At 66.8% G+C, this 19,739-nt stretch overlaps 2 protein-coding genes across 3 annotated transcripts; one reads left to right on the forward strand and one right to left on the reverse strand.

Annotated features, from left to right (window-relative positions):
- The first annotated feature begins 186 nt into the window (after window positions 1-186).
- SLC25A28 (solute carrier family 25 member 28) lies at window positions 187-4,562 on the forward strand. Of its 2 annotated transcripts, XM_076338845.1 has the most exons (5): window positions 187-696; window positions 859-1,087; window positions 1,974-2,030; window positions 3,455-4,017; window positions 4,160-4,562. In XM_076338845.1, exons 1-4 carry the CDS (start codon window positions 187-189, stop codon window positions 3,970-3,972), a joined length of 1,314 nt encoding a protein of 437 aa, XP_076194960.1. In that variant the 3' UTR covers window positions 3,973-4,017; window positions 4,160-4,562. The 2 variants fall into 2 exon arrangements, with proteins under 2 accessions (XP_076194960.1, XP_076194958.1); XM_076338843.1 differs by having other exon boundaries at window positions 3,455-4,562.
- Window positions 4,563-14,583: 10,021 nt separating this feature from the next.
- On the reverse strand, window positions 14,584-16,280 carry NKX2-3 (NK2 homeobox 3). Its single transcript, XM_076338096.1, has 2 exons — window positions 15,938-16,280; window positions 14,584-15,224 (listed from the first exon to the last, which is right to left on the reverse strand). The coding sequence occupies exons 1-2, from the start codon at window positions 16,278-16,280 to the stop codon at window positions 14,584-14,586; spliced, it is 984 nt and encodes a 327-aa protein (XP_076194211.1).
- Window positions 16,281-19,739: the final 3,459 nt, after the last annotated feature.

Genomic DNA, 19,739 nt, shown 5'->3' on the forward strand with positions numbered 1-19,739 from the left:
GGCCAAAGGTCGCGGGCTCGCCGCCCAATGGGCTGCGCGGCAGGGCGGGGCGCGAAGTTGAGGCACCCAATGGGCTGCGCGGGACGGCGGGGCGGGGAGCCCCGGCGGCCAACGGGCAGCGCGCCCGAGCGCGCCGGAGGGAGCGGCCGGCCAGTGGCGGCGTCCGAGCCGCGGCGGCGGCGGCCAATGAGCGCGGCGCGTGGGGGCGGGGGGCGGCGGGCCGAGCCAGTGGGCGCGCGGTGGGGGCGGGCGGCGGGCGGCGGGGGCCAATGGGCGCGGCGGAGGCGGGGCGGAGAGGGAGCCGCGGGGCGGGGCGGCGCGGAGCGGGGCCGGGGCGGCGGCGGCGGCGGCGGTGGCGGCGCCATGGAGCTGGGGGCGGGCGCGGGGGCGGGCGCGGGCCCCGGCGCGCCGGGCGGCGCGGAGTCGGGCCGCGTCCTGCTGCTGCTGATGGGCGGCGGCGGCGGCGGCGGCGGCGCGGGCCGGGCGCGGCGGGGAGGCGCGGAGGCGGGGCCGGGGCCGGGGCCGGGTGCCGGCCCGGGGGGGCCCGAGGCGGCGCGGGGCCCCGAGCCGCGCTCCCCGCCCGCCCCCGACTACGAGGCGCTGCCGCAGGGCGCCGCCGTCTCTACGCACATGCTGGCGGGCGCCGTGGCGGGCGTCATGGAGCACTGCGTGATGTACCCCGTCGACTGCGTCAAGGTGCCGGCACCGGCGGCGGGGCGGGGGCGCGGCGAGGAACGGAAGGGAAGGGGGGGGGGGGCAAGCCGGGGCCTAGCGGGGAGGGGAGGCGGGGGGTGTCCCGGCCGGGCCCCGCCGGGCCCGCGGCGGTGACGGGCCGCCCGCCCGGGCCTTGCGTTCCAGACGCGGATGCAGAGCCTGCAGCCGGAGCCCGCCGCCCGCTACCGGAACGTGCTGGAGGCCCTGTGGCGCATCGCCCGCACCGAGGGCGTCTGGCGGCCCATGCGGGGCATGAACATCACCGCCACCGGCGCCGGCCCGGCCCACGCCCTCTACTTCGCCTGCTACGAAAAGTTAAAAAAGACGCTGAGCGACGTTATCCACGCGGGGGGCAATAGCCATGTGGCCAACGGTACTGCTCCCGACCCCCCCGCGGGGGGCCGCGGGGGCCGGGGGCTACCGGGGGCCGTCCCCCTGCCGCGCCAGGGTGGGGATCGGGGTGGGGAGAGGCCGAGCTCGGCCGTAGGGAGGTCTGGTCTCGCCCCGCTCGGCCGCAGGGTGTTTGTCGCTGCGGGGCCGGGGTGCCACGAACGTCCTAAAGCCCTGCGCTCTCTCCAGCCACGAGCCAGCTGCACGGTGCCGCACCGGCGTGGTGCCGGGCAGGGGGAAGCGCCGGTCCTGCGCCTGCCGGAGCCGCTCCCAGGTATCTGGCTTGAAGCAGGTTAGTGGCCAGCGCCGGCCCTGGCTCAGGAGGATGCCGGTGGACGGGAGCTGCCCACAGACGAGCCAGGACCGGCTGCGATCCCGTGGGTGGGTGCTGGAGCTCGCTCCAGGAGCGCCGCGTGGTTTCGGAGCCCAGCTTGCTCTGGTGCCTGTTGCTCGCCTCAACGAGCCACCACGGTGGAGAAAGTGTGGGGCTGAGGGGAGAGCAGGGCACGTGCCACCCTTGGCAGGTGCGTGGCAGAGTGCCGTTGGGTTGCTCCTCCATGGGGCGCAGGGATGCTCGCCATCCCCGGGGCCCCCTGTCACCTGGTGGCATCAGCCTGTCCTCAAGTGATTCCCGGTCGGCCCATGGGATTTGAGAGGCTGTCGCAATTCTCCCCCTCTTTCTTGAGCTCTCTCCGGGTGGGAACCGCTGAGGACCGGCCCGTCTCTTGGAGGGGAGATGGAGGCCGCCTTTGGATTTCACCCTCTTCCAGGGGCTTCCTCCTGTGCCTTGGCGGGGGACTCGGGGCTGTGGTGGAGCCCCGGGGTCCCTCGCCTCCACCCCCTCACGTGTGGCAGTTCTTGTTTTGCAGGTGCAGCCGGGTGTGTAGCAACGTTGCTCCACGATGCAGCCATGAACCCTGCCGAAGGTAACGATGGTCCTGGCCTGCCGGGGAGGGGAGGATCAGGGGCTGCCCGGGCCGCTCGGGTCCCCTCTGGGGCACGGAGGGTGCTTTCCTCGTTACTCGCCTGACCGCAAGGATCCTTCGGGGGCCAGTGGCTGCAGCTCCGGTTAGGGAGCCCGGTGGCTGCCCATTACAGAGGGGGTAGGTAGAAGAGATTAATTCTGGGGAGCACAGCAAACCCCAGCTTAGGAGGAGCCGGGAGGGCACTAGCCTTTTGCCCAGGGGTTTGGCTTGTGACAGTTACCTGGAGCAGGAGGGAAGGCAAGGGAGACGCGATCTGTACTGTTGAAGTCATTCCAAGTGTGTGGAAACTGGGCATTGCTGTGGTAAGATCTCGGGGAGATGTGGTACGGTTCTGGGCCTGTGTTCAGGAAGAAAATTAAAAGAATGGGGTACAAAAGGCATGCTAGAGAAGTCAGGAGAAGGGAGATCTTGTGTTGTGAAATGTCTGGAAGATACTGATTTTGTGGAGCCTGGTATGTGTGGAAAAGGTAGAGGGAGTTTGTAATTAAAGTCTGTGAACGTGGTGGGAGAAGGAGGAATAACGAGGAAAGGCCAGTCATGAACGTACTTTTTCCTCTTAAAACTGGAGGGCTCGTGACAATGCGGGCTCCGGCAGACCTGGGCCCAGCAAGGCTCCTGCCTGCCTGCAGCAGGCAGCTGTGTGGCCGGGCCGTTGTCATTCCTTCTCTGGAGCTCGTCTTCTTACCATGACTGTAGTAGTTTGTAGTCGCATCGTTTTTAGCTTCTTGTGGCCATGTTGGGGTGGGGGAGGCAGGACAGCGACATGCTGCACTCTGGGCTCCCCTGCCCCGCTCTTGGGTGTGTTGGAGGGGGGGGTTGGCGTTTGGTTCTTGCACCGGAGCGGCTGCATTTCGGCAGCAGCCACTAACAATTCCTGGCTGGTGGGCTCTGCAACGTGCTGTGGTTATTCTGGGCTGCAGCGGGGGTGGCTGGAGAGGGACAGGCTCATCCAGATCAATAGCTGTCTGGAAAATAAGAGAAGAGATGCAGAGGGGGTTCTCCTAAGTGTGCGGTAGCTCTGTGGCGGTGGATGGGGAGACGTCGGTTGCTTGGGAGCGAGGGTGGATCTGGAGTATAAGCGCCTGGGTATCGGGATGTTCCCTGGGGCGGCAGCAGCCGTGGGGTTCGCAGGTGGTGATGTGCATGTGACGGTGATGCCTCGGCAGATCGAAATGGCTGCAGTCCTGCCTGGGGACACTCAGGGCACTGCTGGTCCGAGTTGTCCGTCATTAGCTCTTCAGCCAGTGTGACTAAACTCTGGGCACTCGCAGGAAGCCTGGCTTCGCGCTTACCCTTTCTTTCTCCTCTTCCCCTCCACGCTTGGGTCCTGGCTGCTGCTGCTGGCTGCCACCGTCCGTCCCAAGTGGTCAAACAGAGGATGCAGATGTACAACTCGCCTTACCAGCGTGTGACGGACTGTGTGCGGGCTGTGTGGCGCAACGAAGGGGCTGGAGCTTTCTACCGCAGCTACACCACCCAGCTCACCATGAACATCCCCTTCCAAGCCATTCACTTCATGACCTACGAGTTCTTGCAAGAGCAGCTCAACCCCCACAGACAGTACAACCCAGGCTCCCACGTGGTCTCCGGAGCCTGCGCGGGGGCTGTCGCTGCTGCTGCCACTACGCCTTTGGACGTTTGCAAAACACTGCTCAACACCCAGGAGTCCCTGGCCTTGAGCTCCAACATCAGCGGACACATCACAGGCATGGCCAATGCCTTCAGGACGGTGTACCAAGTGGGCGGCTTGACCGCCTACTTCAGAGGGGTCCAGGCGAGAGTCATTTATCAGATGCCCTCAACGGCAATCGCCTGGTCCGTGTACGAGTTCTTCAAATACATCCTCACCAAGCGCCAGGAGGAGTGGTGGGCTGGGAAGTGAGCCAGAGCTGAACGCCGTTCCAGACCTGCTTCACCTCCCCTCCTGGTTTGTCTTCTGACCCCCCTCCCTTTCGGTTTGGTTTATGTTGAAGAGAGGGGGCAGCAAAGCCCTTTGGGGCTTGGCGATGCCATTTCTTGCCTGTGGCTGCTGCAGCTCTGCTCAGGCTGCACGGCTTGCTCTCTCCCAGGGTCCTCCGAGATGTCCCGCTGGGAGCTGCAGCCCAGGTCATGTCCCCGGCACTTCGGTGGAGCTGTGCTCCTGTCCTTCCCTTAACGAAATCCTCCTCTCATGCAAAGCTCGCCCCTCCTCGGAGGGGAAGGTGAATGTCCTGCCCTGCCTCTGGCGGGGCCAAGCTGAGCTCACAGTCGCCAAGGAGGGGGCGGCGGCACTGCCCGGGATGCTGGGGGCTTTGTCTGGCTTTTGGCTGAAGCAAAGTGTAAGCCTTGCCGTTGTCTTGTAGCACGCACATGTGATGCTGACTGCCCCAGTGGTGGTGGGGGGGGAGGAGGATGGCACTTGAGGAGGGGAGCCTGTAGGTTTGTTATTGTTCCTGCTCTTGACACCTCCAATAAAAACAGTTCTGCTCTGTCCTCATGTCCCCTTCTTACTCCCGCATGGCCCAGCTCCCGGCACCGCGCCTTTCTGACTGTGCCCAGTGATGAGCTCTTTCGATGGGTGCCAGAGAGGAAGGGAAATGGGGTCTGAGGGTGGTGGTGGGAGGAGGGGGCCTGTCTGGCCCAGCCACCCTGGCAATGTACACGGAAGAGGGTGGTCCCCATCCCTTTTGGCTCGTGGCCCAGCCCATCGCATGCTGCTGGCACGGGCTGTGACCCAAATGGAAAAGCTGAGGTTTACGCTCCTCGGCCAGGCAGTCCTGCACCCCCTGTCTGACTGGGGGTCCTCAGGATGCCTCCAGGCTGCTCCAAATGGAGGCAATGTTGGGGACAGCACAGGAATTTCGGCACTGGGTGAGGCTGGAGGGCTTTGTGCACCTCACACAGGAGATTGGGGCTCAGCAGGGCTTTTGCCTCCTCATTTTGAGTAAACTAGTTTGTGCCTTGTTGGGCATCTTAATACTCTATCATCAACACACTTGCTCAAAATGCTAATATTTTGTCTAATATAATGACAATTAATAGAATAGCTTATTTTTTTACCATTTTGTTAGCTGTCTTGATACCGACTTCTTTCAGGGTCCCACCCAGCTCTGGACCTGCAAGCCAGCCTCGACAGGTCACGTGCTGAGCACCAAAGTATCGCCTAGTTGCGCTGACCTTCCCGGAGCAGGGCTCTGGGTTCCTCAAGCCAGGTGCCCGTGGGTGACGCCTGGCTCTTGCAGGATGGTCCCATAACGTCTGCAGGAGTGGCATCCGTCCCACAGCGCCATGCCCAAAATAACTCCCTGGAGGAAATCCATTCACAGCCATGGTATGTGCTGCCGGCGAGCACCTGGGCTGGCTCAGGGCTGCTCCAGAGGATCTGCCAGCCTGGCCTGGCCTGCATAGAGGGCTATGGGGGTGGGCTGTGGTGAGGGGAAAGAGGGGTTTTCCTGCGGCTGGAAAGGCTGCTGGGTGAGCAGGGGGGACGTGCAGTCCTCAGGGGCATCGGGCCCCAGCACTGCCGAGGGGCTGGAGGGCAGAGACCCCCACACTGCAGGGCTGGATGCTCGACACCCTGCCCAAGCCCCAGCCCAGCCCCGGCTCCACCTTTCCCTTAAGCATCTCTCTTGTCCCTGGTTCCTGAGGGTGGGTGATGGATGCCGAGCGACCCCCAGTGGGATTTTCAACGGCTGCCCAGCAGGTCTAGGTGTCCCTGGGCACAGAGCAGCCACGGCCACTGCTCTGCAGCCCGGGTCCACCTGGGTTGTGTGCCCATCCTGTGTTTCCTGGCACGGGCTGCAGGCTCCTGGTCCTTGCTTTTTCTGCACAAGCAGGAGGACGAGAAACTCTGTAAAGAAACAAGAGCCACTGTAAGGTGGAAGCCTCCAGTTTTCCCACCATTTCAGGAGCTGGGGCTTTAAGAAATAGCCTGAGGATTGCAAGATTTGGCAGCCCTGTGGCTCCTCCACCCAAGAGGGAGAAATCTGAGAAGGAGAAATGGCTGGGAGAGACCAGGGGAGGATTAGCTTGGCGGGCAGGGTGTTAGACCGAAGATGGTTACAACTGGGCTCTGCTGGGATGGGTCTCCCTGCCCAGAAGCCGAAAGCTGTTGGCAGCGGAGCTGCAGCTTTGCCTTTAGCCCTCACCACGCCCCAGGGCAATGAGAGACCCTGCAGAGGGAAAGGCATAAACACGGGCTAGGGCTGGGGAGAGATTCACACCATTAAATCCATCAGCCGCTGGAAGAAGCTCTATAAATGTCAGCAGGCGAAGGCATGATTGAAGGTGACTCCAGGATGTTTCCAGGAATAACTGCCCACAGAAGTGCTGGGGGAGGGAGCGAGACCCCTGGGAACGGGAAGGTCAGCACAGCACAGAGATGCTGCCATGTGAGCAATTGGCCCGAGCGCTCCCCCGGCAGGGGCATGGCCTTTCTGGTCTCCCGGCGCTCTGCCAGCTTACACAGCAGCAGCTGGGTGTTGCCCAGTGCAGGCAGCGGCAGCCCCGCAGAGGATGGCATTGCCTGTGAGGGGTCTGGCGCTGCAGGGAAAGCAGAGCCGCCCAGGGGGTTTCCAGATATCCCTTGGGCCAGGCCACAAAAGACTTGAAAGAAATCCCCTGTCCTGCTGCCGTCTCCATCCCCTGAGCTGAACCTCTGCCACAGACCCAGGGCAGCCGTGGAGGCACGTGGCGGGTCCCCAGCTCTGCTGGGGTGGGGTGTCCCCTCGCCAGTCGGCCTGCTTCCTTGGTGCCTTTGGCATGATGAGATGCCCAGAGGTAATGGGGTTACTGGCTGGTTCAGCTACAGCCGCTGCCTTTCCAAGGTCTGATAACTCCTCGGCGAAGCCACGCTGCTCTGTGGGTCTGTCCTATGGCCTCCTAGGTATTTGGCTGCACTTCGGGTGAGATCCCTCTTACAGCCTCTTCTGACTAAAGAGACTATTTTTGGCTTTCCAGCAAGGAAGCCACGCTCAGCCTGGCAGAGTTTTGGAGACAACCCCTTTTCCTTTCAGCTCCCTGCAGGATCCCCAGCACATCCAGTGCGGGCAGGGATTTGCTGCCTTGCCTTCCCATGCCCAACTGCCCCTCGAGTCCTGTTCTTCTGCTGGTGCCCAGTGGGGGGGGTCTCGGGTGGGGGTGAGCCCCGCAACCCCCAGAGCAGGCAGAGCCGGGCAGTGCTGCCGGCTTTGCCCCACTCTGGGTGATAGATCCGGGGCTGCTGCAGCTCTGCCATGGCACAAGCCCAAGCTATTTCAGGCAGCCTGAGTTTGCCATGCCAAGAGCAGCTCAGGAGCCCCTGGCCGCCTTCCTGGGGTAACTGGAGACGCCTGCACTCCCACAGGTTAAGGGCAGGGCTGGGGGCCAACTTGCTTATTCTTGCTGGAGGGGAGCTGGGGGGGGGTCATCTCCCCCAGAGCAAGAAGGGGAGACCCCTCCAGTGTATCTATCTGCCCCGTACCTTCAGCCAGGGGCTGGTAGGCTCCCGAGCTGCTCCTGCCTTGGAGACCCCATGCAGGGCACTGGGTCCCAGCCCGTGGGGGCCTTTGCCAGTTCAGTTTGGGGGCAGGCAAGAGGGGCAAGGGCACTGCCCTGCCAAACCACATCCCTGCCCCGCCTCTGCTGGTGCCCTGGGCTACCCCGAGCTTTCCTGCCCCCCAGCCCCTCTGCAGCGGGTGCCTGACAGCCCTGCTCAGTGGGAGGAGGTGGCCGGAGCCCGTGGGGAGTGCAGAGGTGGGCTCCCAGCCTCCCTCCAACCCCGACTCGCCCCAGCTCTGGGATTCCTCAGGGCGCTGTCAGACCCCAATAAAGTCATACAAGTTCTCATGACCCCACGGCCTTACAGCAGTGGTAAACGCGGGCGCCGGGGCTGCCTGGACACAGAGCAGACAACGCCTCTGGTGGGCCCTGGGAAACCCTCTTCTGATCCACATTGCTGCCTGGGTTAAACTGCTGAGAGACAATCCCTGGCTGGGCTGGTCCCAGCCTGGCTGGCTCCGGCCGAGCATCGCAGCAGTGCAGAGAGGCAGGGAATATAGCCTGAATGGTAAAGCCAAGGCTGAAAACCTGCTTTCTTGGCTGTAAAGAGCCACCAGAGGAAGCAGTCCCCAGGGCTGGGCTGGGACTGCTTTCAGCATGTCTGGTTTGGTGGGGAGATATTGGTAATACCCATACTTAGCGCAGGGTTATGTGTCAAAGTCCCCCAACAAGGAGCTGCAAAGCGGCCCTGGGAAGATCATAGAATCATAACATTGTTTAGGTTGGAAAAAACCCTTAAGATCGAGTCCAACCGTTAACCTAACAGTGCCAAGTCCACCACTAAACCAAGTCCCTGAGCACCACATCTACACGTCTTTTAAATACCTCCAGGGATGGTGACTCCACCACTTCCCTGGGCAGCCTGTTCCAATGCTTCACAACCCTTTCGGTGAAGAAATTTTTCCTCATGTCCAATCTAAACCTCCCCTGGCGCAACTTGAGGCCATTTCCTCTCATCCTATTGCTAGTTACTTGGGAGAAGAGACCGACACCCACCTCGCTACAACCTCCTTTCAGGTAGTTGTAGAGAGCGATGAGGTCTCCCCTCAGCCTCCTTTTCTCCAGCCTAAACAACCCCAGTTCCCTCAGCCGCTCCCCATAAGACTTGCGCTCTAGACCCTAAGTCACTGTGAAACAGAACATTTACAACAATTTCATCACATCAGGCATAAAAGTGAGGGTGATTATGCACTGAAACAAATGAAGTCCAGGTTCACTGCTGCCTGGCTGGAGCTGGGGTGCAGGCAGCTGGTGTGTCGTGTTGGGGAGGTGGGAGAAGAGCTGCTCCTGGGCTGGATGGGGGTGGCACAGGGGTGGCAGCAGGGGTCACTCTCCCACAGACACACGGATGAGGACAGTGGGGAACAGCTCAAGTGCACCGTGTCACTGGAGCCTGCCCTGGGATCAGTCTCAAAAGCAGCTGAAGCAAGGGCTGTTCCAGGAGATGGGGGGCCCCAGCCCTAATCTCCCCAGCCCAGCACGCCTGCAGGTACAGCACTGCTGGCGGTACTAGCCCCGGAGAAACCTTTCAATCCCCTCAGGGAACTAACCGCACAGGGGCTGACATAAGAGCCTCCTGGCAGGGCACAGGCTGTGTCTGGCACGGCTAGGTGGGTGCCAGGAGAAATGCAAATCCAAGCAGCCTTCTCCTCTGTCCCCAGCACCTTTGGGTGCCCATTAGACCTGAGCAGTATGTTGCCCAGAGCATTGCCAAGGGCTATAAAAAGGGGAAGGAGTAGGGAATTGGGCCAAAATTGGGCCGTGCCTTCGGCAGGGACACAGCTCCCTCTGGTGAGGGCGCAGCTGTAGGGGCATCAGGCGCCAGGCACCACAACCATCAAAAATCTCCTTGGGCAAGGACTTGCTGGGGGTGAGTGCAATAGCTGGAGGCTGCAGGCAGTGCTGGGGCATTGGGAGCTTTGGGAGGGGCTCCTGGCATTGGGTGAATTGCAGCGTTTTGGGACAGAGAAGATAATCAGAGCTAAAAGCCTGCTGGGTCTCTCACAAAGACATGCTGGATGCTTGTGCTCAGTTAAAAAAAACACAGAGAGCAAAACATTGCTCACTAGAAAGGGGCCTGCACAGTGGCTAGAAGCTGGGAGGGTACACTGGCCCTGTCCCCAACTCTCCCACTGCAGTAGGGGCACGTGTGGGTGCTTTCCTTTCGCTGCATGTACAAGCCCCAGCAATGCTGCCTGGTGCAGCAAAGCTCCTGCATGTGTCAGGAGACCCCAGCTCCCACAGAGTTCAGCCGCGGGGAGACACCAGCCTGCCCAGAGCCAACGCAACCAGCCCAGCCTTCCCGATGCCCGGCGTGTCCCACTGCCATCCCCAGCACCAGGAACGCGATGCCAGCGGGTGGAGGCAGCCCTGCCCGCCTGCTCTGCAGCCTTCCAAGCCTTGCAAGGGCACTCGGGCACACCCAAACCAAGCCAACACCAGACAGAGTCCCTGTGGTGTGGCCGGGACAGAGGGGTACCTGTCGCTCCCTGTCCCCGGGCGCCTGCCGATAGATGGCAGTGGCGTATCTCACTTGGGGACAGGCCTCGGGAGCAGTGTCCCAGCTGGCAGCCCGGGGGACCTGGGGTTCCCCGCCAGCACCCCGCCGGCAGCCGGGGACCCCCCCCTCGCCCCGGCAGCACCCGCCTGCAGCAGCCCCAGGTGCGGCAAAGAGTCGTCCTCGGGAAAGCGACTGTGGATTTCATTGCCCAAGCAAGGGGAAGGCGGCAGGGCGCAGCCAGGAAGGGCTCTGGCAGGGCCCGGGGGGGGGGCTCTGGGCTTCAGCAGCTCTCTGCTCTGGAGGGGATGAAGATGCAGTCCCTTCCCCAGATGGGTCACCTGAATCCTTCGTAGCAGCACTGTGCCCGGTCTCACCAGTGCAGGGGGGAGAGAAGGAACAGCTAAAATATGTGATTCCTCCCCACCCCTCTTAGTCAGGTGTAGTCATCTTGTGATGCACGGGACAGGCTGGAGGACTGGGGAGGGTCTGTGGCCATCACTGACCGACCCGTCCATGGAAGGGAGGCAGGTCCCTGGCCCTCGTGCTGGCAGGCAAGTAGTGGGAGAAACCCTCACTGGAGGCTCCACAGCACAAGTACCAATATTTTAATTTAATTACCTGATCATGGCTGGCCACAGCTTTCTTGGCACTGGAGAGTGCTTGTGCAACAACCCCGCATTGCCATTGCCAGGAGGAGCTTCCAGCATCTCTGGCGCCGGCTGCCCACCAAGCACTGATGGCTCCGCAGAGCCCCAGTGGGCAGGCAGCCCCGTCAGCTCCCAGCTCGTGGCATGGGGCAGCTGTGGTGGGAAGCGCTGCAGAGCAGGAGCTGCTGCTCCAACACGGCTCCAACACAGAGGGGCAAGAGCCAGGCACCACCCCAGCACACAGTTTGGTCCCCGGGCTCCCGGCCCCAAGGCAGTGGGATGTGGCTGTGCCCGGGTGGAAGTAGATGGGACCAGAACACAGCGAGGTCTGCCGAGGTCCACGGGCAGCCTGGCCGGCCTCGCTGGGAGTGGGCATCTTGCTCCACGCCCAGGGGAACTCCTTGCTGACGGCAGCAAGTGGGTGGTGAAGAGAGAAGGATGAAGAGTGCGAGGGGGAGGGATGACCGCAGAGGAGGGGGAGGGAGGAATGGAAAAAGATGTCAGGAAGGAGAGGAAACCAGAGCACATCTGCAGTGCTGCAGAGGGAACAGTGCTGCTACTGCACGATCCTGGGCATGACGGAGAGGCCACAGAACACCAGCTAGCACTGGGGTTTGGATAAAGCTTCTCTGGGAACCGCTGGACAGAGGCAAGTTCTTGCCCATGGGCTCCTCCTTGGCCAGGAAACCTGAATGAAAAACAGAACTGGAGCTCATGCACAGAGCGGGCCTGAGGCCCGGTAGTTAAAGCCTGGCCACCCCCCCCAGTCCCTCCTTTGCTTTAAGTCAGTGCATGGTTTTAGAGAATCTCGTCCCTGTCCAAAATCAATCGGCACCTTCCCTCCCTGACTCCCAAACAGCAGTAAGTCCCCATTTGACCGGGAAGAAACAACACGTGCCCTCCACCCCTTGACCATGGCCCTCCCCATCCATCCCTCCCCAACGACCCTCTGGCTGTGCCACTGCTGCAGCGGGACCATGCCAGAGGGATTTCCACCAGCACCCTGCGCCTCTTGCCTCTCACCCGCTGGCAGCACCCCACTTCGCCCCAGGGCACGGGGGACAGGGTGCATCACGGGTGGGCGCTGCCTCCAGCGCGGCCACGCAGCGACTTCCCTCCATTGTGTCTCCCTGGGCAGCCTGTCCAATCTGCAGTCTCCCACCACCTCCCTCCCACCGGCCTCCGCCGGCTGTTCCTCCTCTTTCGAGCGCTTCACTTCCGCTGCCCTGCTCCGGGCCCTCTGGCACCGCCGGCTCTTTGTGCCCCCATCAGCTCGGGGGCTTTGGGCGAGAGTCTGCAGAGGGGTCCCTCCCACTAACCCCCTGCCCTCCCCCCAGTCTGAGCTGGTGGTACAGCTGGGATCTGTCCCAGGAATGGAGCTCGCTATGGTGGACATCTGGAAAGTTCCACCGCCATGCCACATCAGCTTGCAGCCAGGCCTCTCGGCATCCCCCAGCTGGGCGCTCCTCCAGCTCTGCATGGGGAGAGCGGGGCCGGGGAGCACACACGGGTGTCACCAGGCATAAATGGGGCGAGCACAGTACTGATCTCCTGCCTACACCAATGCTGGATACTGTTGGTGCTTGATAACGCTGGTACTGCCTGGCACCGTCTCTTGCAATGCGGCTGTGGGGTCCTTGTGTGCCCCTTCGCTTTACTTAACTGTCCGTGCTCCAGAGACGGTGGCTACGGACGTGGGCAGCATGTCCCACGCCAGGGCTCTGGTCTCAGCTGGAGCCTCTGGGTGCTGCTGGGGATGCAGTGGATTTCTAACCAGCTGCCACATACTTGGAGGGGATGTGCTAAGCTGGGAGCTCCTCTCACACACCCTGATTTCGGAGGAGCTTGTATTGTGGTTACGATTCCTCTGGCTTGCACACTGAGGCATGAACTCACACAGGTCTCCTATTTTTGCAGACAACAGTCTGGCAGAACATGGAGGAAAATGCAACTCTTTCCTATGGCAGAGACAAATCTGCCCAGCCTGACTGCTGCTGCGAAGAGAGAGCGTTACCTATCTTTGTTCTTGGCTATCCTGTTTCTACCCACGAGACCACAGGGCCTTAACCACTCATCTCCGAAAGCCAAGAGCAGGGCCTGGGCTTCCTCTCCCGCGACACCTTGCTGCCATCCAGCAAACAATCGGCTGGGCGTTGCCGCATCCTCTCCCAGCGCTGGCCCCGAGAAGCCTGCCGGCCTTGGGGTGGCTCGCAAGACAGCGGGGTGCCGTGCCAAACCAGGGCTGGGAGCCGGGGCCTGCTGGTTGCCCACTGTCCCCGCGGTGCTGCAGTGGAAAGAATTTCTCCGGTTCCTTTCAAACAGCAAACCCCAAGGGTGCCTGTTCAGCTCGTGTGGTGGAAACGTGCAGCGTAAAACCGGGTTTAGCAGCGTGAACGGTCGTTACCTGCTGCTTCTGCGATAGCAGGCTACAAAACCTGGTCCTCTGCTTGGGAGGGACCGTCACACGACACGCATGGGGAGGGCAGGGGGAGGACACGGTGGGCATCACTGGGCGAGGGGGGAGGCATACCAAATCTCTCGGCTGCGTCCATCCCGGCGGCTCCGAAAAGGCTCCGCTGGAAACATCTTCGGGAGCTCCAGCGTCGCGGCTGGGGAGACGTGCAGGACGGTGCGGGAGAGCTCCCCGCGCCTCCAGTCTCCGCTGCCGCCCGGGGCGAGCCAGACCGGGCTCCGCGGGTGTCCGGCCCTCCCCGAGCGCAGCTCCGACCCCAGCGGCGGCGCTCGGCGGGACCCGCACGGCAGAGGCACGGCCGCGGCGGCGGGGCCGGGACCGCCCCGAGAGCTCCGCGGCAGCGGGACGGGGCGGCCCCGGGATGGGGCGGACGAGGGGCGACCCCGCGGCCGGTCCCGCGGGGCTCGGGGGCCTCGGCCGCCCCCTCCCCCTGCAGCCGAGCGAAATGGCTGAACATGTAGCAATAATGCCCCGGCATTCAGGCTGCCCGGCCCGGCCGGCCCTAATCAGCGGCCCGCGGACCCCCCTCCTCTCCCCCTGCGCTCCCAGAAAGGGGAACAAAACCCAGCACGTTTCTGCAGCCCCCGCGCATAAAGCGCCGGGCCTGGGCCTCAGTGGGGGGCAAAGCGGCCCGTCAATCTCGGCGCCGGGGCCCCTTTGTCCCTCGCCTCCCTGCCACACCTTTTGTTCCCGAATCCAATAAGCGCCTATTCCCGCTACCTTCCTCGGCGGCTCCTTTCAGCGCCGGCCCGGCGGCCACAATGGGCCGGCTCTGAGCTGCGCGGCCCCATTCAGCGCCCTTGGCACGCTCACAAGCCGGCCGGGCCGCCCTGCCCCGCGGGCACGCCGCTGCCACCGCCCCGCCGCCGGGCACCGGCCCCGGCCCCGCCGGGCACCGGCCGCTGGGCGAAGGAGGAGCGGGCGGCGGATATTGCACCTGGTTTATTGACTGACTCGGCGAGCTGGCGCTGGCAGTAACCGATACAGAGTAGATAGAGGGGCCGCGGCACCCCCGGGCCCCGCCGTCGGCTTTTTACAAGCAAAGCTGCTCCGCTGGCGCGGCGCGATCGGCTCCGGCCCGCCCGGCCGTCGCGGCGGCTCCGCGGGGCGGCGGCGCTTGGCTGCGAGCTCGGGCGGCCCCGTCCTGCCGCGCCGCTCCGCCCGCCGCTGGCCCCGCACCGCGGCCGGCGGGAGCGCCGGGGTCCCGCCGCGCCGTCCCTCCGCCGCCGCCGCCGCTCCTCCGGTCCAGGGCGCGCGTTGCGCGGCGCGCAGCCGGGCTGCGGTGCGGGTGGTAACGGGGCCCCGGAGCCGCCGTGCCGTCCTGCCGGTCCGCTCCCGGCCCTCAGTGCGTGCGGGCTACCAGGCCCGGATGCCCTGCAGTGCGCCCTGGCTGCAGGAGGGCCCCGCCGCCGCCTGGTGCAGCGCCTGGCCGCCGCCGCCGAAGCCGCCCAGGCCGCCCACGTTCACGAAGGGGCCGGCGGCCGCCGCCGGGCTGCAGGCGGCTTGCATGGAGGCGCCGCCGGTGCCCGCCGGGTAGGTGCAGCCGTAGCCGGGGTTGTAGGAGGCGGCGTTGCCGTAGCCGTAGGCGGGGAAGCCGTTGTAGGAGTAGGGCCCGTTGTACGCCGAGCTGTAGCCCTGCGACCCGCCGAGGCACGGCTTGCCGTCGCGGACCAGCACGGGCACGGCCACCCTGCGCGGCGGCGGCGGGGCCGCGGGGCCGCCCAGCTCCAGCGACTTGTCCTGCCGCTGCCGCTTGCACTTGTAGCGCCGGTTCTGGAACCAGATCTTCACCTGCGTGGAGGTGAGCTTGAGGCTGCTGGCCAGGTGCTCCCGCTCGGGCGCCGACAGGTAACGCTGCTGCTTGAACCGCCGCTCCAGCTCGAAGACCTGCGCCTGGGAGAAGAGGACGCGCGGCTTCCTCCGGCTCCGCTGCTTCGGCCTCTCCACCTCCTCCGCCTTCTCCGCCGCATCCAGCGGCTTCTTTAGGACGCAGCTCTCTGCACGGGGGAGCACAGGTCACGGCTGCACCTCGCCGACGCCGGGCGCTCGCTGCTCCCGACGGGCCCCACCGGCGGGCGAGAGCCCCGCGCCGCGCCACGCCACGCCGCGCCCCGGCCGACCCCACGCCGCTACGCGCCCGTCGGGGAACCGCGGTGCGGGCGGGGAGGTATCGCCGGGACCGGCCGCCTCCGGCACCGCCTGTGTTTGCGAGGGGCCGGTTCGGGCGGCGGGGCCGGGCGCGTCCCCGCGCCTCCGGGCCGGCCGCGGCGTCGTCACTGCTGCGGCACCGCGGGGCCGAGCCCCGGGCCGCGCCGCGCACGGCGCCGGGCACCTGCTCTGCCGCCTCGCTCCCGGAGGGCCCCGCCGCAGCGGGCGCGGGTTTGGCCTAACCCGCCCCGTTCCTCCCTCTCCGCTACCGAAATTGCGGAGCGCGGGCCCGATCCGGCAGCTCCGGATCGGGGTCCTGCGGAGGAGCTTACCGGAGAGGCGGCGAGCGGGGCGCGGAGGAGGGCGGTGGCAGCCCCACGACGTGCCAGTCCCGGCTCGACATGCCCAGAGGACGCGGCGGCTGCGGCGGGGACCGGGCTGCAGCGCCGGGACCGGGGCTTCGCGGGGCGATGCCCAGCGGGCTGGGAACGGACCGCGGGGCGCGAGCGCGGGCCCGTCCCGGCGGGGAGCTGCGGGGGAGCGCGGCGGGGCCGATACTCACTTGGGTCGCGGGCCGCGGGGTCCAGCTCCTCTCCCGGGCCGGGGGCCTCGCAGGAGCCGCGCAGCACGGCGTGCACGTAGTTGTCGGCGGAGATCCGCGCGTCCGCCTGGCTGCCGGGCGCTGCCATGGGGCTCAGGTAGGACAGCTTCTCCTCCTCCTCTTCCTCCTCGCCGTCGGAGAAGCGGGCGCCGTCGGCGGCCGCCAGCAGGCAGGCGGCGGGGTGGAAGTGGTGCTCCAGGTGGTGCGGGAGCTGGGCCCCATAGTGCGGGTCCTGCTGCTGCTCCAGGTTGAGGATGTCTTTGACAGAGAAGGGGGTGGAGGTGACGGGGCTCGGTAACATCATCGGGGCAGCGCAAGCGGCCAGGCAGTCCCGCGGGCCCGGCGGCGCTCGGGCGGCGGCTCGGCGGGGAGCGCCGCGCCCGGTGCGGGGGGGAGCAGGCAACGCCGAGAGACGAGGGGCCGCGCCTGCTCCTCTCTAAGTTGCCTCCATTAGCCCGGCGCTGGGGGTCTGCGTTTTGTTACAGCTTCTGCAGGGACAGCCAAGGGCTCGGGAGCCTCCTCTGCCCCGGGCCGGCACGTCACGGCGAGGAGGGGCCGGGGGCCGGGGGCGGCCTCGCCATTGGAGGGAGGGGGAGGCAGAGCCGGCCCCCTGCCCGGCTCCGGCCGCCCGGCCAGAAATAGCAATGTATTAAGGCTGCGCTCGGGGAGGCCGCTTCCCCGCAGAGCGCCCCGCCGGCCCGGCACCCGCCCGGCGGGCGCGGGGACGGTGCGCCGGGGTCGGGGTCCCCGCAGAGAGCCGCGGCCGCCGCCGCCGCGCCTCCCAGTGCTAAGCACGTGTAGGTAGGTAGGGACCCCCGCCCCGGCGCGCCCCGCTGGCCCCTGCCCGCACACGGCTCGGCCCGGCCCCGGGAGGGGCGAACACGTGTGGCCCCGCCGGCCCGGCCGCCCGGCCCCGCAAGTGCCTCCCGCCGCCCGGGACGCGGCGCGCAGGGGAGGTTCGGCTCCGCCGCCCCGCACTGCTCCCGGAGCCGACGGCGGCCCCGCCGTCCCGGGCGGACCGTAGCCGTGCGACGCACACGTAGCCGACCCGCTCCGCATCCCCTGGCACCCTCGGTGCCCCCGCAGATCCCCCCGCGACCGGCCAATCTGCCGCCCGCCCCGGCTCGCCGCAGCCGCTGCGTAGCGTGCCCGCCCGGGGGAAGGCGCGCTCCGCCGCCGCTGCCGGATCGGGCCCCGCAGCCCCGCGACCGCCAGGCCCAGCCGTGCCGGGCCGCGCCGGGTCGGGCGGGCAGCCCGGGGCCGCGGCCGTGCGTGGTTGGGGCGGAGAGAGCGACCCCGCGCCCTTCGGTGTTTCCTTTCGTTTTCTTTCGTTTTCTTTCGTTTCGTTTCGTTTCTCCCGCCGGTAACGGGCGGCGAGCAGCTCCACGGAGCCACCACGCCGCCGTGCCGGCGGGTAACGCACCGAGCGAGCCTGCGGAGCCCCATCCGCACCGCGACTCCCCGGCCCCGGGGCTGTGCCGAGCACCGGCCGAACACCCCGGTGCGGCGCGGCGGGGGATGCCGCGGCCCCGCGGCGGCGCCCCGCGGCCCCCGAACCCCTCCAAGGCCTCAGCGCCGCCGCGGCGCGGGGAGCGGGCGCACCGAAGGCGGGGCGGGGGGTCCCAGGCGAGATATTTCGTTGTGATTAAAATCCTGCCGCCCCGCAGGGCTCGGATCGGCGCCGAGGCGAGGCCGCGGGGAGCCGGGCGCGCACGCCGGGCAGGTGAGTGTCCCGGAGCCGGGGCTTCGCGGGGCCTTCCCGGGCGCTTCTCTCGGGTCGTTACCGTCCGGCGGCTCCGCCGTTTACCGGCTCTGTCGGTGCCCTCGTTTCCGTGGCTCCCGCCGCTCCGCACGCCCCGGACAAACCCATTTACCGGCGGCGCAGCCCGGGACGGGAGCCCGGGTCCCGCGCACTTCGCCGCAGCTCGGGCGCTACCGGTCCTGCGGCGGGGCCGGTTCCCGTTCCCCTGGCGGGCCGGATCGTTCCCACCGCGCCGCTTCAAACCCGTCGCCATAAATCGCGGCTGATCGGTTTCTCCTAGATGCTCCCCGCCCCCTCCCGGTGCCTGCCGCCTTCCTCCCGTCCTGAGGCCGCCCGGTCCGGACGGTGGACGGGGAAAGGCGCTCGCCGTAACCAGGCCTGATCGGGGGCCGGCTCTGCCCCGTGCCGCCGGTGCGCGGAGAAGCCCGGCGCTGCCTCGCTGCCGCGGCCCCGATAACAATTAGTAACAATTAGCGCCTTATCGGTGTTACACATCCGCCGCCGGCCCGGCCCGGCTCGGCCCGGCCCGCTCCCGCCCGCCGCAGGGCCCCGCTCCCGGCGAGGTGCAGGCGCGGAGGCCCGGCGGCAGCGCGGCGGGCGGCCGGGGCTCTGCACGGCGCCGCGCTCCGCGGGAGCCCCACGGCGGCCGGTCTCCGCGGCGGGGAGAGCAGCGGCAGGGGCCGGTGCCCTCGGTGGCGGCGGCAATGAAGGCTGCCGGGCCACAGCCCGGTGTCCGCCTGTCCGGCCGTCTGCGGGAGCAGCGGCCGCCGTGCCGAGGGCCCGGCCCCGGGCCCGGCGGGGTCTGGCTCGCCTGGTGCCATCGCGCTCCCGCCCGCAGCGGGATCCTGGACGGGCCGAGCGCCAGGCGCGGCCTGCGGGCACGGGGAGCCCAGGCCGGGAGGAACCGGCGCTTCGGGACGTCTCCCCGGCGGTGGGAGCGGTTCTCCCGCCGGAACCCGCTCAATCGTGCCGCCGCCGGCCACAGAGAGTGCTTGGGGAACCCACGCCCCGCGGAGGGAGCGAGCCGCGGCCGGGCCCCGACACGCGTGGGAGCACCCCTGTGTTACCCCGGCCTTTCCTGCGGCCGCCTCGTCCCCCGCCGGTGCTGCCGGTGGGGTAACCGAGCCCGCGCCTTCCCGCCCTGCCGGCATCCCCCCTTTGGTGGGGCCGGATCAGGCCCGCTTCGGCGGGACACGAGCGGCGATTTCCCAGCTGTGGAAGCCGAGGAAGCGGGGAGATGCTCGGGCCCGACCGTGCCCCTCGGCGCCCGCCGCCCCGGCGCCGAGGAGCACGACCAGGCCGGGGCGAGCGGCGCGGGGGTGCAAGAGCCGGGGGAGAGCGCAGCCCCGGTACCTGCCGGCGGGTGTTAGCCCCGGGATGCGGCTCCGGGGCTTTCCCAAGCCGGCTGGACTGGGGTCACCGGACTATTAATGGTTATTTTATTTATATCATTAGCGGCGTCCCCTGAGCTCTGTTTACAGCGTGGCCTTGTTGTCCCGGCCGCTCCTGCGCTCTGTTTAGACAGGGGATTATTGTAATGGATGGAGTTCGCCGTGCGGATGCTGCCGCGGAGCCAAGAGCCCCCCCGGGCCCGGGGAGGGGGGAGCAGCCTTGCAGCGGCCGCGCACACCGCAGCTGGCGGGCAGCCCCCCCCCCCTTCCCCGGGGCCCCGGGCGCAAGCAGCCCCGGTAGCAGGCGGCCGCGGCCGGGGGCCTCGCTCGGGGCGATGCTATCAGCCCCAGGGCTGCTAATTGCTCCATTAGTCTCGCGGGTGCCGAGCGCTGGAGCCGGCCCCGCGCTAATGGCCGTAAACAAACAAACACGCTAATCCGGCCCTGTCTCCAGCCCCGGTGCTCGGGGAGCCAATGAGGGACGGCGGCGCGGCCCCGGCGCGGCTGCGGGAGGCCCTCGGCGGACGGCACCCACCTGCCCGCCGCCCCGGGCAGCCCGGAGGCCCGCGGGCCGGGGCCGGTGAGCACCCGCGCCGCCCGGGAGCTGCCC

The sequence above is a fragment of the Aptenodytes patagonicus genome, chromosome 5 (assembly GCF_965638725.1).
Source record: "Aptenodytes patagonicus chromosome 5, bAptPat1.pri.cur, whole genome shotgun sequence".
NCBI lineage: Eukaryota > Metazoa > Chordata > Aves > Sphenisciformes > Spheniscidae > Aptenodytes > Aptenodytes patagonicus.

Bases quoted from the DNA above. Each gene is read 5' to 3' on its own strand.
- SLC25A28 (XM_076338843.1), top strand. From the start codon at position 187: ATGAGCGCGGCGCGTGGGGGCGGGGGGCGGCGGGCCGAGCCAGTGGGC. The intron at 1,088-1,973 runs GTACTGCTCCCG...CTTGTTTTGCAG, and splicing joins CAATAGCCATGTGGCCAACG to GTGCAGCCGGGTGTGTAGCA. The intron at 2,031-3,454 runs GTAACGATGGTC...GTCCGTCCCAAG, and splicing joins AGCCATGAACCCTGCCGAAG to TGGTCAAACAGAGGATGCAG.
- NKX2-3 (XM_076338096.1), bottom strand. From the start codon at position 16,280: ATGATGTTACCGAGCCCCGTCACCTCCACCCCCTTCTCTGTCAAAGAC. The intron at 15,225-15,937 runs GTGAGTATCGGC...TCCCCCGTGCAG, and splicing joins CCCCGCGGCCCGCGACCCAA to AGAGCTGCGTCCTAAAGAAG.